This window comes from Symphalangus syndactylus, chromosome 10, assembly GCF_028878055.3.
Source record: "Symphalangus syndactylus isolate Jambi chromosome 10, NHGRI_mSymSyn1-v2.1_pri, whole genome shotgun sequence".
Taxonomy (NCBI): domain Eukaryota; kingdom Metazoa; phylum Chordata; class Mammalia; order Primates; family Hylobatidae; genus Symphalangus; species Symphalangus syndactylus.
In genome coordinates this window covers 107,238,363-107,252,072 of record NC_072432.2, presented here as the reverse complement: position 1 = coordinate 107,252,072, position 13,710 = coordinate 107,238,363, and the positions used below count along the sequence as shown (strand labels likewise).

Genomic DNA, 13,710 nt, shown 5'->3' with positions numbered 1-13,710 from the left:
GAGAGAGAGAGTGGGGAGGGGAGAGGTGCCACACTTTAGAATAACCGGATCTTGTGAGAATTCATTCCCTATCACAAGGACAGCACCAAGCCATGAGGGAACAGCTCCCAAGACCCAAACACCTCCCACCAGGCCCCACCGCCAACACTGGAGATTACAATTCAACATGAGATTTGCACAGGGACAGATATCCAAACTATATCAGTCCCTTATAATCCTTTTTTATTTCTGATGCATCTGTTGTAATGTCTCCACTTTTATTTCTGATTTGATTTATTATTTGCATCTTTTCTTTTTTTCATAGTCTAGCTAGGGCTTTGTCAATTGTGTTTTGTTTTTCAAATGACCAACTCTTGGTTTGATTAATTTTTTTCTATATTTTTTTATTCCCTATTTGATTTATTTTTATTCTGATCTTTTGCAAAAATAAATTAATGGGAGTACGTAAAACTAAAAAGATTCTACACAGCAAAGGAAACAATTAACAAAGGAAAAGACAACCTACAGACTGGGAAAAAATATTTGCAAACCACATATCTAATAAGTGGTTAATATCCAAAATTTATAAAAACTCTTACAACTTAACTGCAAAAAACCAAATAACTCAATTTTTAAAATGGGCAGAGGACCCGAACAGGTATCTCTCCAAAGATGACATAAAAATGGCCAATAGATATATGAAAAGGTGCTCAGGGTCACTAATCATTAGGAAAATGCAAATTAAAACCTATGAATATCACCTCACACCCCTAAGAATGTCTGTTATCAAAAAGAAGAAATAACAAATGTTGGTATGGAGAAAAGAGAACCCTAATATATACTGCTGGGGGACAGTAGACTGGTACAGCCACTATGGAAAACAATACAGAGGTTCCTAAAGAAATTAAAAGTATAACTACCAATGACCCAGCAATCCCTCTTCTGGGTATATACCCAAAGGAGAAGAAAATACCACCTCATAAAGATATCTCCCATGTTCATTGCAACACTGTTCACAATAGCCAAGATGTGGAAACAACCTAAATGTCTAACAATGGAGAAGTGGATAAAGAAAGTGTGGCATATATATACAATGGAATATTATTCAGCCTTATAAAAGGATATCCTGTCATTTGCCATAATATAGATAGACCTGGAGGACATTATGCTAATTGAAAAATAGCCAGACATAGGAATAAAAATATTGCATGACCTCAAGTCTATATGGAATATTTTAAAAAAAAGAGCTCAAGTACACAGAGATAGAGAATGAAACAATGGTTGCCTCAGGCAGGGTTGGTAAGGGAGAAGAAATGAGGGAATGTAGGTCAAAGGATACAAAACAGTAGATACGTAGGATGGACAAGTCTAGAGATCTAATGTGCAATATGAGGACTAAAATTAATAAAATTGTATTGGGAATTTTTGTTAAATAAGTAGATTTCAGCTGTTCTTGTCATAAAATAGTAACTATGTGAGGTCACAGATATGTTAATCTGCTTCACTATAGTAACCATTTTGTTATTTATATGTATCCCAAAACATCATGTTGTAAACCTCAGATATACACAATACAATTTAAAAATCAAAAATAAAATGTTTTTTAAAAGAATAAAGGAAAACATTTGAAATAGTCATTTGGGGAGGAAAATAAACATACTGGGGAAATACGGTAAGATCCTTGGGCAGTGCAGAGTGCCATTCTGAATCAAGATTACCATCTTAAATGAGAGACTTGGTATATTTGGATGCTTTTCTCCATAAATATTCTCTTGTTTGGGTACAGCCATCGACTAGGTATATGACTGAGTTTAACCATTAGGTCTTTGCCAAACAAAGAGAAAAGGGGTGGAAAAAGTCAAAGGTATTTGCGAGATAATGGTCATGATGACGGGCCATGAAATTAACTGTGAGGAGGTAGGTGGGGAGTGAGTATATGAGGTTACAAAAGAAGTGAGTAATTATTATCATGGGGGTAGAGTCAAAGTGAAAGGCACCATGAAGTGGAAGATTAGCTGGTAAGTATGGTAGGAGGGCATTGAGGGGGTGATTAGAGAGTAGGAGGCTTGAAATCAATTTCAGAGGTCATGTAGTCATTGGCACTGATGAGGTCAATTGATATGATCATGGGAATGGGCAACTCAGGTAGGGTAAAAGAAATGATGGCTGAATGTGAGGTAGTTCAAAACCAGAGACAGCAAGAATACAGAAGTTAAGAATGATGACAAGAGTACAAGGTGGAAGAAAGAGTGGGCTAGTCACTGAAGTAATCAGTGTATGAAGGGAATGACCAGGGTTTGGTAGATGTCAGCAAAAGAAAAACCTGGATTTTAGGGGGTGGCTGAGGTGACTAGGGATGTTAGGCATGCTGAAATCAGTCCTAATAATCTCATGACAGAAGGTGGGAAACCTATTGTGGAGCCTAGGGCTGCTGGTTTCTCCAGCATCTGGTGTTTTAAGATCAGCATTTGCGTCCAAACTCTACCACACTAACTGTGTGAGCTTGTGAAAGGCTACTAAAAACCTACTTATTCTCATCTGTAAAATGAAGACAAATGTTCAATGAATTGCCTAGTTCACAAGGAGCATTTGAAATAATGAATGCAAAAGCACTTTGCAAGCCCTAAAGGGCTATAGAAATGTTAGTTAAAATTAAAAATTTATGTCTTGCATTGTCATGACTAGCCTTTAAACCACAGCTAGAAGAATTATCTATTCATCTCTTTATAGGCCACAATACATAACACATATCCTATGATTTAGAGATTACAAGGTTGAATAACACTGAACAATAAAAGCTTATAAAATGAGTGAGTCTGTGACTAATGTCTCAATGTTATTATCAACATTACCATCAGTACTGTTAAGCATTAATGCTTCAAAAATTGTGAAAAAAGGCCGGACGCGGTGGCTCACGCCTGTAATCCCAGCACTTTGGGAGGCCAAGGTGGGCCTGTAATCCCAACACTTTGGGATCACCTGAGGTCAGGAATTCGAGACCAGCCTGGCCAACATGGTGAAATCCCATCTCTATCAAAATTACAAAAATTATCCAGGTGTGGTGGCAGGTGCCTGTAATCCTAGTTACTCGGGAGGCTGAGGCAGGAGAATCGCTTGAACCTGGGAGGCAGAGGATGCAGTGAGCTGAGATTATGCCAGTGCAGAGACTTCGTCTCCAAAAAAAAAAAAATACACATCCTGGTTTTTCTTTTTACCAAATCCATTGAAATGAAGAAAAACTAATATTTCTTCAAGTTAAAGTCACACAAATATTTATACACTTTGACCTAATAATCTCAATCCCATAACATTTTTATCATTTAATCCAGCACAACATATATTTACTCTTTTCTCTGTTCTTCAGAGAAAAGTGCAGAAACCGTAAGTACACATATAAATTTTTAGAGTGAACACACACATAATACCCCAACTCCTAAAAATTTGATGCCATAAAATATTCCCCTAAAATGAAAAAGCCTAATATCTAAAGATGAGAGATTCACACTATGTTATAGTGAAAAGGAGCAAAAAAAAGCTCATTGTTTGGTGAAGGGAAAATGGAGTAAATATTGGCACATAAATTCAGTGGAACAATATGGAGCCATTAAAAAGGACAACTGTGAAGAACTGCAAAACAAAATCCACCAACTTGAATGCCCTTGAGTTAAGCGGGTAGAAGAACTATGAGAAGCAGCCTGGTATAAGATGATAAAAGATAGGGGAGGTAGGTCAAAGACGGTCAGAAAATGCAGAGTACAGAGTGCTTGCAGGCCCCACATAAAGACATTCACATTAAAACATTTAAAAATAATAAAGGAAGATAAAACATGGTATTGCAAAACAAAACATGTTATGGGCCAAATTTTGCCCACAGGTCTTTAGTTTGTGACCCTTTATGGAGATAGAGGAAAATAGTCAACGGTGAAATAAACATACCAGCTATGGCGATATGATTATAACATAAAGATTATGTTGGCATATGGACAAACACTGGAAGTGTGGAAAAAATGAATGTTGGCCTTGGTGGAAACTTGGCCAAATAACTTTACCCCTTTTAAGCCTCAGTTTCTTCATCTGTAAAATAGGGATTTAAAAAATTGCCTCCTTTGTAAAGCTGTTGTAAAGGTTAAGTGTGACTGAAACAGCAAAGTGAGTAGAAAAGGACCTGGCAAGTGGCAAATAAAACTATTCTCCCCCTCATTTTCCTCCTCCTCCTCCTCATTATTATTTTGTTATTATTAACTATTTCTGGATTTTATATTCCACCATCCTGTTTCCCTTTGTTCTACTAACTCCAGCCACAATAGTTTTCTTGTTATTTTTCCAATATGTTTTAGCCTTAGGGCCCAAATTCTCTTGTCCCTAGTATTTGTCTTACTTCCTGAGAGCTCTTGCTCAAATGACACTTCCTCAGAAGGATTTTCCTGCCTGCCTCACCCTGCATTTTCTTCATTGCACTTAGAACCATCTGATATCTTATGTGTATATATGTATATACGTTTATATAAACACATCTGTGTGTATATCTGTGTATTATACATATACACACACACAAGGGCAGGACTTTGCCTAACTTGTTTACTGCTATATTCCCAGTTCCTTGAAGGGTACGAAGGGTACCTGGCACATGATAGACACTGAGGCATTATTTGTTGAATACTGTTAAATGTTTAGTGTGGAGACATTGTGCCTTTTCTTCCCCCTTTTTTTTCTAAATCCCAGAATGACAATGTAAAATCAATTATTTAAAAGCACATTTTCCTGCAGGTGATCTTAATGTATAACTCTTCGTAATGTTTTGTAACTTTTTTGACAGATCAGCCATGCAGAAGCTGGGGACAGAAGTATTTGAAGAGGTCTATAATTACCTCAAGAGAGCAAGGCATCAGAATGCTAGCGAAGCAGAGATCCGGGAGTGTTTGGAAAAAGTGGTGCCTCGAGCCAGTGACTGTTTTGAAGTGGACCAGCTCCTGTACTTTGAAGAGCAGTTGCTGATCACGATGGGAAAAGAACCTACTCTCCAGAACCATCTCTAGGCAACTATCAAAAAGAAGCAGAAGTTCAAGTGGACAAATTTATGTGAAAATTCATTTAACATATAAGCTGAACTCTATTATGGGGAATGGATACAAAAGTGGAGCTCTCATCTTGACTTTCAATTCCTTGTCAGAAGTACTGGCTTCTTTAGAGAGTAGTAAGCATGGTTGCCTACGCTTGGAGTCATAAGTGTTATTTGGACTATACCCTGAGATAAGCTTATAGATCAAGTTTGGCTCCCTTGAAAAGCATTTCTCTCATGTGTGCCCTCAGGGCTTCCAGCAGGATTGAGTCACCCTGACGATGACCGGGGAGAAGCTGTGTGCTCTTCATCATTTTCAGCTGGAGGACAGAACTCAGTGCCTGACTGCCTAGGGTCTCATGGACTGTGGGCAGCCTGCCGGTGAAGGTCACTGGACCCTAGCCTACAACATGCTGAGCTACAGCCCAGAAGCCAGACATGCCTGTCTTAGCTGACCTGTTTTTGGTCCACTTTTGCCCTTCCATGACTAACAAGGAAGATATGTGTGTATTTCATACACACACAAGGACCTGGATTAAAAATCCAAAAAGTGATTCTCTTCTATGATTTATTTCAAACTCATCCATAGATAATTCAAGATTTGTATTCAAAATAAACATAGTTTTCACAGTTACAAAATAAATCACCTATTTTATCTTTTCCTTATGTAAAACTTTCTTATTGAATGTAACATATCCATCCTTTGATAATTATTACTTAGAGCCAGTAATATTTGGTTAATTTGGTGCCTGTTGGGTACTAGTACTGTGCTTAGTAGTTTAAGGGCCTTCACTGGATCTTTTCATTAACTCGAGAAAGATAGAGTGAAAGAGAAAGAGAGAGAGAGACACAACAGAGAAAGAGAGATGCTCAGGTTAGGTAATGTGCTTAGTCACTCGGCTGCAAGCAGCAGAGCTGGCATTTCAAACCAGGTCTGTCTCATTCCAGAATCCATACTCTTAACCACTGTCTATCAGAATTTTCAACCATGGAGCTACATTAGATTTGCTTGTGACGCTTTTTAAACATAGACACATTTAAATATACTGTTAATGAAAAAATTATTCTGACACTTATTGAAATGGCAAAAAGACTGTGATCAGGACTATTTTGACAGGTATCAACAATATTGCAATATGGGAGAGGCATTGGGCTCAACTCTGAAGTTTCTTTGCTGAAGCAAACTAGAGATTAATAGCCAATTAGCAGGATAGGGGCCTTGGTGGATGGAAAATTTCTAAGAGGAGTATTCAAAGGTTGGGGGTTGTATTCATCTGTTTAGTGTTGCCGTAAAAGAATACCAGAAATGGAGTAATTTATAAAGAAAAGAAGCTTATTTACCTCACGGTTTTGTAGGCTGAGAAGTTCAACGGCCTGGCTTCTGGCAAAAGCTATCGTGTTCCATCACAACACAGCAATGAAGGGGAAGTGGACAAGTACGAAGATGGGGAAACCTGAGGGGTGTCCTGGCATTATAACACCCACCTTTTGGGGAAATAATCCATTCCCACAAGAAACAATCCAGCCTAGAGAGCAAGAACGAACTCACTACTCCAGAGCAGTAGCAAGCTATTTTTGAGGGTGCTCCCCCATAATCCAAACATTTTCCACTAGGCCCCACCTCCCAACATCACCACTTTGGGGATCAAGTTTCAACATAAGTTTTGGAGGGGGCAAATATTCAAACCATAGCAGGGAGATTCCTGCTAAACTGACTTAAGATTCCCACTGGAGGCAGGCCAGGGTCATCAGAGATTGAGGGCAGGTGATGAGGAATTTGATCAGATACTGAGGATGATCAGCTATCAAATGTGGGGGATTCTCAGTAAACTGACTTTACCAGAATTCTTGCTAAAACTGGGTTTGGCAGGCTGAAGACAGAGCCAAGAATGAGGCAAAAAGAGGGCTCAAAGGAGCCTGTCTAAAGTTTGGTCAAGGAGATAATCTTTGTCAATACCAAGACCCACCCCACTCCCTTCTCTGGGAAGATAAGGGGCTAAAACATATCTATTGCTTCAGAACTATCTGGGTGAATTTGATGCCCACAGTACTGTTATTCACTTTTCTGCCTCCTGCTGATAACTGAGGAAACTAAGAGATTCTTTATCTTACTAACCTGTTTTCAGTGGTGCTGCGCTTCCTGCATGATGCACTCTTTTAGACCAGTGATTCTCACATCTGAGCATGCATTCGAATCACCTGGAGTGCTTGTTGAACCATAGATTGGTGGATTCCATCATCAGCATTTCTGATTCAAGAGGTCAGGGTTTCTAACACGTTTCCAGGTGGTGCCAATGCCACTGGTACCACACAGAACCGTTGTTCAAGACCTTTCTTTCTGTTATCTCTCTTCTCTCCCTCCCTCTTTTTGGAACAGTGTTTTGGCTGCTCTTAATTGGGGGCTTAATTAATCTCACATCTTGGAAGGTGGTATGAGGACTTCAAAGAAGGGTCCAAAGACTTCAACTGCTTCACAGCGAATATAAACAAGTAGTGATTGGGGTGGAGTGGTAGGGGAGTCAGTGTGAATAACTTTAGAGAACTTAATGGGCTTATTTTAAGGACAAAGGGGCATGGCCACTGTGCCCTAATGCTCTATCCTGTGGCTCCACTTCTATCCCTGCCAAGAAACCAAAGGAACCACCCAGGTGAACCCACAATTTCTCTAGTGCTCAAGGGTTATGAACATCACTCTTCTGAGTTCCCACAACTCCCTTACACTATGGAGAGGTTTTGGGGGCTGCACAAATCTTCATTCTGCCTCTTCCCAAAGCTAACGATGCTCATTCTCACCCTCCCTCCCTGCATACTGGAGAATTATTCCTGGCTGGGAGGCTGGGGGTCAGGAGCATGTCTGTGCTCTCATAGCCCCTGTGATTGCAGCAGGAAAAGCAGACCTCAAATACTGGCTTCTGGAGGTGGGATCTGAGACTTTTTAGAATTTGGAACTCGGGTGTGTTTCCCAGGTCAAAATCTATGACCCATGGTTGTTGCCATGGTAGAACACTGAAAATCAGGTCTGCCCTGGGAAACCAAGGATGATGGGGGCATGTGACCACACTGCCGCTGACAGCGGGCATGCAAATTGCCATCACATTAACAGGGAAGAGACCTCACCCCAGAAAATGCTCCCCAGAGCTCACATGCCCTTTTGTGACCAACCAGATTGCAAATATGACTGGAAGAGCGGGGACCATAATATAACCCCAGTTAATAAAAATTGCTGAATCTTCTTGTTGATGGTTTCTATAACATTAGAACAGGACAAAACTGGTGTGCTGGGTTCTAAGAGGAAATAGCTAGATTTTCAAATAGTGTCTTTCACAAACAGATTCACATTCCTATCTTGCATTTCAGAACATGGTTCTTAGAAGACAGGTGCAGACTAAAAACAGCTTACTCTCCAGGGATTTGTGTTATGCACTTCATCAGGCTCAAAAGAAAAAAGAGCTAGGAAGAAATATCATTTTGAATCATAGCTCCATGCCTCTAAGGAGAAGCTCACTCAAGTTTACTTTCATTTGGTTCACTGGGGTGGGAGTGGGGAACAAGATTTAACATTACTTGAATGTTAAATCTTTTACTTATCACCACTGAGAAAATGCTTTCTCTTTCAGCTCTACTCAGTCTTAATTTTGAACCACTTCAAATTGTATTAGTAACGATCCAACTGCAAGATGATGGGGGAAATTGACTAAGGAGTTAAACGAGGAAGTTTCTTGTTATGAAACAGTCACAGGTATGAGCAAATAAAGGGACCCTGCTAGCTTGCTGCTTTGTAAAAAAATATATACATATATATTTCAAAACTGCCAATTGACCTTTCTGCTTTCTATTTATACAGAGGAAATGCCACCAGCTATTTTGGGTGATGCAGAGATAAAGCACACAAAGGAGAGTGCTGGAAGTTAATTATTTAATGTCTTTGGGGCTGAAATTGGAGCAAAGCCCTAGGTATATTATAAGAGTCCAGCCATCACACAGTGGGCTCAGAGTAAAGGAGGCTGACAAATTAAGCAGTAGCTCAACAGGGGGAAATATACCACATTCCTCTTTCAAGATGATGGGTTCACTAGCTAGTGTATCGGAAGGGAATGGGGCCAGGCCACTAAGGTGATAAACAGAAACAGGCAAAGAGAAGGAGAAGGTGTGGGACTGGGGGAAGGAGAGAGGCACGGGTGGACACAGAGCAAAAAAATGTTTTAGGCCGGGCGCGGTGGCTCACGCCTGTAATCCCAGCACTTTGGGAGGCCGAGGCGGGCGGATCACGAGGTCAGGAGATCGAGACCATCCTGGCTGACACAGTGAAACCCCGTCTCTGCTAAAAATACAAAAAAAAAAAAAATTAGCCGGGCGTGATGGTGGGCGCCTGTAGTCCCAGCTACTCAGGAGGCTGAGGCAGGAGAATGGCGTGAACCCGGAAGGCAGAGCTTGCAGTGAGCCGAGATTGCTTCACTGAACTCCAGCCTGGGCGACAGAGCAAGACTCTGTCTCTAAAAAAAAAAAAAAAAAAAAAAAAGTTTTCAAGTACTTCTGCCACACCTGTGTAAGGAAAAAAATTGAACTTGATAGCAGATGACTTGGATTCCAGGCCTACTCTTACCATTTACTGTGTGATCTAAAGCAAGTAAGTGATTTCCTCTGAATCTGTTTCCTGCCTGTGTCTGAAGATTGCTGTAAAGAATAAATAATACAATAGGTTGAATCACATGAAATTGCCAGTGTGATTCAGCCTAATGTGCAGAAGTGCTTTAAATGCCATAAAATGTTCTCAACCTTGAGGAAAAAAATCATTAAATGTATTATCAAGCTGCCTCATCTTCCACCATTGGAGATTCATCCCTGAAGACTTCCTTAGGTTTCTAGGCTTCTATAATTACCATCCAAATGCACCCTGAAAGATAAACACTTTTAGCCATTTTCAGCTAGCACTTGACAAGAAATTAGCTGAGAGCCAGCTAAGAGCTGACAGAACCATGAGGAAGACAGCTCTGGAAGGCAAGTCAGTAGACTCTCCAGACCAGCCTTGCTTTCTTTCAGTGCCTCAACCCACTTCATGAATCTGAAACGCCACAGTGTTCATCATTGCCAGAAATCTTAGGATGCTCAAGTTTTCCTTAACTTTAGAAGGAAGTTCAGAAATTTGGTTCAACAAATATACATTATAAAATAATACACAAATATTCACTAGGAGTACCATAGTTATTAACATTTATACAGAATTGAAAACTTGACACCAATAAGAATATTTTCTTTATTTCATTTGTTTATTTTTGAGACAGAGTCTCATTCTGTTGCCCAGGCTAAAGTGGAGTGGTGCGATCTCGGCTCACCACAACCTCCGCCTCCCGGGTTCAAGCGATTCACCTGCCTCAGCCTCCTGAGTAGCTGGGATTACAGGCACGTGCCACCACACCTGGCTATTATTTTTTGTACTTTTAGCAGAGCCAGGGTTTCACCATACTGGCCAGGCTGGTCTTGAACTCCTGACCTCAGGTGATCCGCCTGCCTCGGCCTCCCAAAGTGCTGGGATTACAGGCATGAGCCACTGCACCTGGCCCCAGTAGGAATATTTTCAAAGTAGATTTTTAGGTTTAGTTCAGGAGACAATCTTTCAACAGCTAGAAACATTCTTTTTTCTTCCCAAAATATTGTGGCTTTTCCCACTTTGATAGTTTGAATTTTTAGTCCCAATTTACCCCTCCCTAAACCCCTGACTATTGCCTTATAACTTTGTAGTTCTCAATATTTCCCTACTCCTTGACTCTGAGTTTGGCCATGGAACTTGTTTTGGCTGAGGAATGTACTAAGGGGCTAGAAACGTGTCGGTGCAGTTGGATATGTTCTCTTGCATCTCCCTCATCACCAGCCAGCCTGTCTATCATGGGAGGATGACAGAGACAGAACACAGCCACCCCAGCCAACCCATAGAGTGACACAAAGTCATCTCAGCCACTGCAGAGCAAAGCAGAGCCACTCCAGGTGACGTACAAACTCCCAGGCAAGAGATACATATTTCTTGCTGCATGCTATTCAGTATTTGTGGTTGGTTGTTATGTGGCATTATTATGTCAATAAGCTAACCAACATGTCTTCCTTCTCCTGACATCACTCTCTTTATTCCTCCTCCAACACTTTTTTTTTTAAATCAAATCCTTGGGCTTTTTTTTTTTCTTTCTGGCATTGATTTTTATAAATCTGGAGGAAGTTTGTCTCCAGTTAAATTATTCAGTGGCTTCTTAGAAAAAATATGGATACCCTTTTTCAATATGGCCCAGGTGAGCCACAAACTCTGACTTTCCTGGCCTTCAGCATATTTCAAGGTAATGTGGGATGACAGCATGGAGCCTACCTGAACTATCCCTTCTAATTCTATTCTTTGGATTTCAGCTCAACATGTGTTAAGCTCCCATTCTGTACCAGGCACTAAGTATAGGCACACAATTTTGAATGATATTTGTCACCAGACAAATAAAAGGGAGGAAAAGATCTTGCAGGCATGAGGAACACAAAGATGGAAGACACAGCCCTATAGGTTCTGGGAATCTGAAATCTTTTGGTGCTGGTGGAACACGAAATATGAGAGTGATAATGTCAGGTTTAGAGAGAAGGGGATGGTGGCCAGCCTCCAACATGACTTCCAGTGATTCTCACTTCTGGTATTCACGTCCTGTGTAGATCCTTCCCACACTGCCTCGGGGTGGCCTGTGTGACCAACAGAATAATGCAGAAGTGATGGTGTGTGACTTCTGAGACTAGATCATAAAACACACGGATTTCATCTGTATCACCCACACTGGAGGAAGCCAGCCACTATGTTGTAAGAACGTGTAGGCAGCCGGGCGCGGTGACTCATGCCTGTAATCTCAGCACTTTGGGAGGCCGAGGCGGGCGGATCACGATGTCAGGAGATCCAGACCATCCTGGCTAACACGATGAAACCCGTCTCTACTAAAAATACAAAAAAAAATTAGCCGGGCGAGGTGGCGGGCGCCTGTAGTCCCAGCTACACGGGAGGCTGAGGCAGGAGAATGGCGTGAACCCCGGGGGGCGGAGCCTGCAATGAGACGAGATTGCACCACTGCACTCCAGCTTGGGTGAAAGAGTGAGACTCCGTCTCAAAAGAAACAAACAAACAAACAAACAAACAAAAGTGTAGGCAACCCTATGGAGAGATCTATGGGATAAAAAATTGGGGCATTTTGCCAACAGCCAGCACCACCTTGCCAGCTGTGTCAGTGAGCTATGCGAAGCATATTCTCCAGCCCTGGTCAAGCCTACGTTTGACTACAGATCTGGCTGACATCTGGACTAAAACCTCATGAGAAACTCTGAGCTAGAACCACCCCCTTTTAATTCCTGACCTACAGATACTGTGAAATAATGAATGTTTCTTGTGATGGTGTTAACACATTTTACAGTATGTTTCAGCAAAACATCACCAACACAGAAGGCAAAGCTCAGATATATGCTGTCACATTTGCTCTGCTGTGTGCTGTATTTAGGGGCAGCCACTGCAAAGTCATTGATGAACATGCAAAGTTATTGATATCATGGCACTAGGTGGAGAGCAGGTTTGAAAAGGGTGAGAGTGGAGGCAGGACAGAAAGGCAGGATGTTTGTCCAGGTGAGAAAAGATGAAGGCCTGACTTGCATCTGATGAAGTCAAGACATCCTGAGGGGAGATCATGAGAAAGAATTGAGGACTGACTGGATGGGTAGAGGAGTGATGGAGTAGTCTGTGAGGACTGGTAGTTTTACAGCACGGGTGACTGGGCAAGAGATAGGTCATTCACAGAGCTGGGGATACAGGAAGACATGCAGATCGGGCGGTGGGAAAAATACTGAGTTCATTTCTGGGTGTTTTGAGTTTGGGGTGCTTGTGGGTATTCAGTTAAAGAGGTCTAGGCGGCCGGGCTCGGTGGCTCACGCCTGTAATTCCAGCACTTTGGGAGGCCGAGGTGGGCGGATCACGAGGTCAAGTGTTTGAGACCAACCTGGCCAACATGGTGAAACGCCGTCTCTACTAAAATACAAAAAGTAGCCAGGCATGGCAGCGGGCGCCTGTAATCCCAGCTGCTGGGGAGGGCAACGCAGGAGAAGTGCTTGAACCTGGGAGATGGAGGTTGCAGTGAGCCAAGATCACGCCACTGCACTCCAGCCTGGGCGAGAGAGCAAGACTCTGCCTCAATAAATAAATAAATAAATAAATAAATAAATAAATAAATATAAACAAATAAATAAATAAAAGGTCTAGGCATGGAGCTTCAGGTGTCTGAAAAATTCTGTCCTGATAGTGTGAAATAGATCTACTTAATGAACTCCAGATAACAGAGCAGTGTGTAGTTTTGATGCTATACCTGCAAATAACCAAAAACAGTGTTAGCTTCTAGAAAATGCACCTCCTTTAAGGCTCCTGAATGGGATTTTAGCTTATGTGAATGCTTAATAATAATAATAATATGCAACAGTATCTAGCACTTTCAGGAAGTAATTGGGTAAAATTACAGCCTCTAGCTCATAGCTCTCTGCTGGCGGCATCTCCTCCCCACTCCCACCATGGTACAGTCTTCTAAATTAGTAGTTCTCAACCTTGGCTCTGCACTCAAAGCACCTGGAAAACTTCATGAGGATTAACTGGAATGGCTTAAAAATAACTGTCAGATGGCAGA

The 13,710-nt window shown here is 41.4% G+C and overlaps 1 protein-coding gene and 1 long non-coding RNA gene across 30 annotated transcripts in view; one reads left to right on the top strand and one right to left on the bottom strand.

The window, feature by feature from the left end:
• Window positions 1-5,697, top strand: part of NEK11 (NIMA related kinase 11) — a 327,824-nt gene extending 322,127 nt beyond the window's left edge. For all 26 annotated transcript variants that reach the window (XM_055295453.2, XM_055295455.2, XM_055295452.2 and 23 more), the window contains one exon: window positions 4,796-5,697. In XM_055295453.2, coding sequence (XP_055151428.2) covers window positions 4,796-4,974 — 179 coding nt within the window. In that variant the 3' untranslated portion in view covers window positions 4,975-5,697. The remainder of the gene's footprint in view (window positions 1-4,795) is intronic.
• The window catches only part of LOC129491317 (uncharacterized), a 97,572-nt gene that overhangs the window by 26,938 nt on the left and 56,924 nt on the right, over window positions 1-13,710 (bottom strand). The window contains exon 2 of one of the 4 annotated variants that reach the window (XR_010113918.1): window positions 4,848-5,019. The exons of the other annotated variants lie outside the window; for them this stretch is intronic. This is a non-coding gene — a long non-coding RNA (uncharacterized lncRNA). The remainder of the gene's footprint in view (window positions 1-4,847; window positions 5,020-13,710) is intronic. 4 annotated transcript variants of the gene reach the window in all.